The sequence below is a fragment of the Glycine max genome, chromosome 5 (genome assembly GCF_000004515.6).
Source record: "Glycine max cultivar Williams 82 chromosome 5, Glycine_max_v4.0, whole genome shotgun sequence".
NCBI classification, from domain to species: domain Eukaryota; kingdom Viridiplantae; phylum Streptophyta; class Magnoliopsida; order Fabales; family Fabaceae; genus Glycine; species Glycine max.
The window spans coordinates 5851028-5854462 of record NC_038241.2 but is presented as its reverse complement, the minus strand read 5'-3'; the positions used below and the strand labels follow the sequence as shown (position 1 = coordinate 5854462).

At 31.2% G+C, this 3435-nt stretch overlaps 1 protein-coding gene across 1 annotated transcript; it reads right to left on the bottom strand.

Annotated features, from left to right (window-relative positions):
* Positions 1-2844: 2844 nt before the first annotated feature.
* Positions 2845-3435, bottom strand: LOC100527130 (uncharacterized). The gene is made up of 2 exons (XM_006579576.4): positions 3281-3435; positions 2845-3108 (listed from the first exon to the last, which is right to left on the bottom strand). Exons 1-2 carry the CDS (start codon positions 3433-3435, stop codon positions 3090-3092), a joined length of 174 nt encoding a protein of 57 aa, XP_006579639.1. The 3' UTR covers positions 2845-3089.

The following is a 3435-nucleotide window of genomic DNA, read 5'->3' as shown; positions in this document are numbered from 1 at the left end:
TTACAATTTATGACATACGTATTTTATAATTTAAAAATATTTTGTTTCTTTAAAAAAAAAACAAAATGAAGTTATTGAGTTTTCAGATTTTTTTTTAATTTTTAATTTTTTTCGGGTAAGGGAAATAATGCATAATGTGGTATTTTTTTTAAAATCTGAAACCACTAATATTAAAAATACTATATTAGAGGTATGAATAATTTGAACTTATATACATTATTATTATTTTTTCTTTTTTTGGTTTTAACCTCTAGTTCATCGAAAAAATGGGACTTTAACTAAAACTATTCTGTAATTCTTATAGAAATACTATGGACAATTAATTTTCTCTCCGAGTATTTAATTTAATGCAATTATACACATATGATTTTGACTTATCATTCGTTAAGTTAAAATAATTTCATCCTAATTGATTCATGCATTTTGATGATAGCCTATAAATTATTCTATACAAACTATTTTTGATAATAGCCTATAAATAACAATAGTTCTTCCTTCTTATTTTGGGATTTATTCCAATGTGAACAAAGGGAGCTTTCACATGCTCCTCACACAGACCATTGAGCAAGTTGTTGAGATTAGTTTGCTTTCGATTTGATACTTTTATTTTTATGTTTTTATTCCCAGTCAACGAGATCGCTTACGACTAAAAAGACTTTGATGCTTAAACAAGAATAAGCCATAAAGGTAAGAGAATTACTAACTAAGGATTACATGTACCCCAAATATATAATATTATTGACTTTTATAAACCTCTCTTGATAAGATATAAGATAGGTTAAGACAAAGTGATTATCTTCTCGCCAAATAGTAGGAGTCTTTGAATTATATTCTAGTTGAAGACACCTTAACTCTTGTAGGTTTAAGATTTTCATGGATTTGAACGATATTAACACGATGTTCTAACCAACTGAGTTAATAAACAATTATGTTATAGAATAATTAATGTCGTTATATATAATACTAAAATTTTTAATGTATATTAATATACATGTAAATTTACATAATAAATTTTGTACCAATCCGTAAGCCTTCGGATTACGAATTCGCAAGTTTATAGATTACGAATCTGTAAGTTTGCTGGATATAATTTTAGAAAAAAATGAAAAATTACTGGGTGCATAAGAAATTTGCTAGGTGGGCAGGTGGGCAAAGTAATTCACTGAGCACCTAGGCTAAGCCAACTTTGAGCCTAAATGATCAAAATATTTACCTTATAAATGTTGGGTTTCTTCTATAATGATTCCGTCCAATTGCAACACCTTTAACAACTAAGGATTTTTTTTTAAGAAAAAAATATTTTGCATCAAGACAAGATTATCTTATTTATTATGGTTTTTTATTATTTCATTTTTCAATAAATTATAGAAAGATTATATATTGTAAATACTCATTTTTCATTGAAAAAACATGTAGTAAAAATATTAAGGAAATAATCACTATACACAATAATATTGATTACATTATAAACAATAGTTAAAAGAAAATAATTATGCGGCACTATTTTTATAAAATTAATAAACGGATCTAAAATAGAAATAGAGTCGGCAATGCAACTGCTTTCCCATGTTTAAGTCAATATCCACGAACATATGATATAATCGATATTTACCATCATTTGAATATTTAAGGTGGCCTTGAATGGCTTAAAATTATTCCAGATTGCACCAAAAACATCCATTCGAAATTATATAAACGTGAGATCTTATAAACCGGCACTAAATTAAATCCATTTCACTAACTAGTAAATGGGGCAGATGATGTCATGCTGACTTATACAGGGAAAAAGCTTTATTCTATTTCCAATAAAAATAACAATATTCTACCATGAAGAATTTAAAGGAGCTCTAGTCAAATTTGGGTTCAAAATTAAGACATGAAGAAACAAAACTTAGTTCTTTACAAACCGTGTCTGGTTTCGTTAACTAGGCCTTAATGCTTCTCACTTCTCAGTGATTGCTCGTTAAGGGTTTGAGTATTTAGCAGATCAAAAGTTCATAAATGATACATGATAGTAACAGCCCATATGATTCATTTCTTTGTCATGAATTCTTCCACATAAGTGCATCCGGTATTTTTGCCTAAACTTTCATAATGTTTTTATTAATAAATAAAAAATCTTGACTTGGTTAATGCTGATAACCAAGAACTACCTACAACCAAAAATGTACCAATGCTTGATAGAGACCATATGCACACAGCAATATATTTTGTTGGGGGAGAGGAGGGGTCATGCCTTAGAGGTCCAGCATGAGCAGCAGTGGTTTCTCTATAACAGCAGCTAACATATTCACATGCTGTACTTAAATGAAGCTCAAAGGCAAAATATTATTGAGCTAATCACTAAAGGGTCAAACCTCTTAAGTCATTTTATCACCAAACGTACTCTTTCATCATCTCGAAAACCAACAACTACATTGCTTCCCACTATTATGCCTTCCACAGTTTTTCCCCCAACACCTCAATGTAAAAGTTTATAGGGACAAGATCTGATCAATTTAGATGGGTGATGCATAACCCATACGCACATGATTCTACTAAAATTATCATAACTATTCTTGTATGCCATACACCACTATAACAGTCTCTACATGAATGAAAAATAGTTACTAGCCTTATCAAACTAAACATATTACTTTTCACCCATAAATCTTTCAGCTAACAGGGCAGTTACTAGAGGATTTATATATTTGAAAGAATACTGGGCAACTTCAAGTTCCTAATTCCAAAAACCAATATAAATTCACGACACCAGTATTCTCATAGAACAAAACCAAGAGATCAAAAAGTCAAGGCAAGCAGCAACAGTCAGATTTTTCTTCTTGCTTAAAGGGAATAAATAAATAAAAGCAAATAACGTGCATTGAAAATTTGTTGTGCTACACAATATTGAGTCAGGAGTATCTTAATGGAAAGACAAGCAGCATGTATAGGAGTTCAGATTTGGGATGTCAAAATGCATTTACAATTGAACAAATAATGGTAGATCTGTTGAGGCCTCTAAGCTAATCAATCCAAATCCACTAAACCAGAGGCTTCTCACATCATAACCACCACCACCATCAGCAGCACATCTCCAATTCTCTATATCAAATCAAAACCTTGTTCCTGAAATAGCAATCAAGATTAGTCGCACCCAATTGGATCTACAAACTCTAATTTAAAAACAAGTTCAACTCCACTTCTTTTTTTTCATTTCAATTATCCAAATTACAATGGATTCAGTGGTTTTCATGAAATAAGAATATAAAATTGAAAAAAAAAGGGCAGGCACACCTACGTCTGTTTGGAGTAGGAGGAAGAGGAGGGGACGCGCTTGTTACGGAACATCATGTAACCGACTGGTAACACAACTCCGATCATCATAACGGCGGCGCCGATCAAGTATCTCAGTGGGCTTGGTGGCTCCACTTCTACCAAGCTCCGAATCTGCAT

What these genes read in the sequence shown, in the direction of transcription:
- LOC100527130 (XM_006579576.4), bottom strand. Translation starts at nt 3,435, where the DNA reads ATGCAGATTCGGAGCTTGGTAGAAGTGGAGCCACCAAGCCCACTGAGA.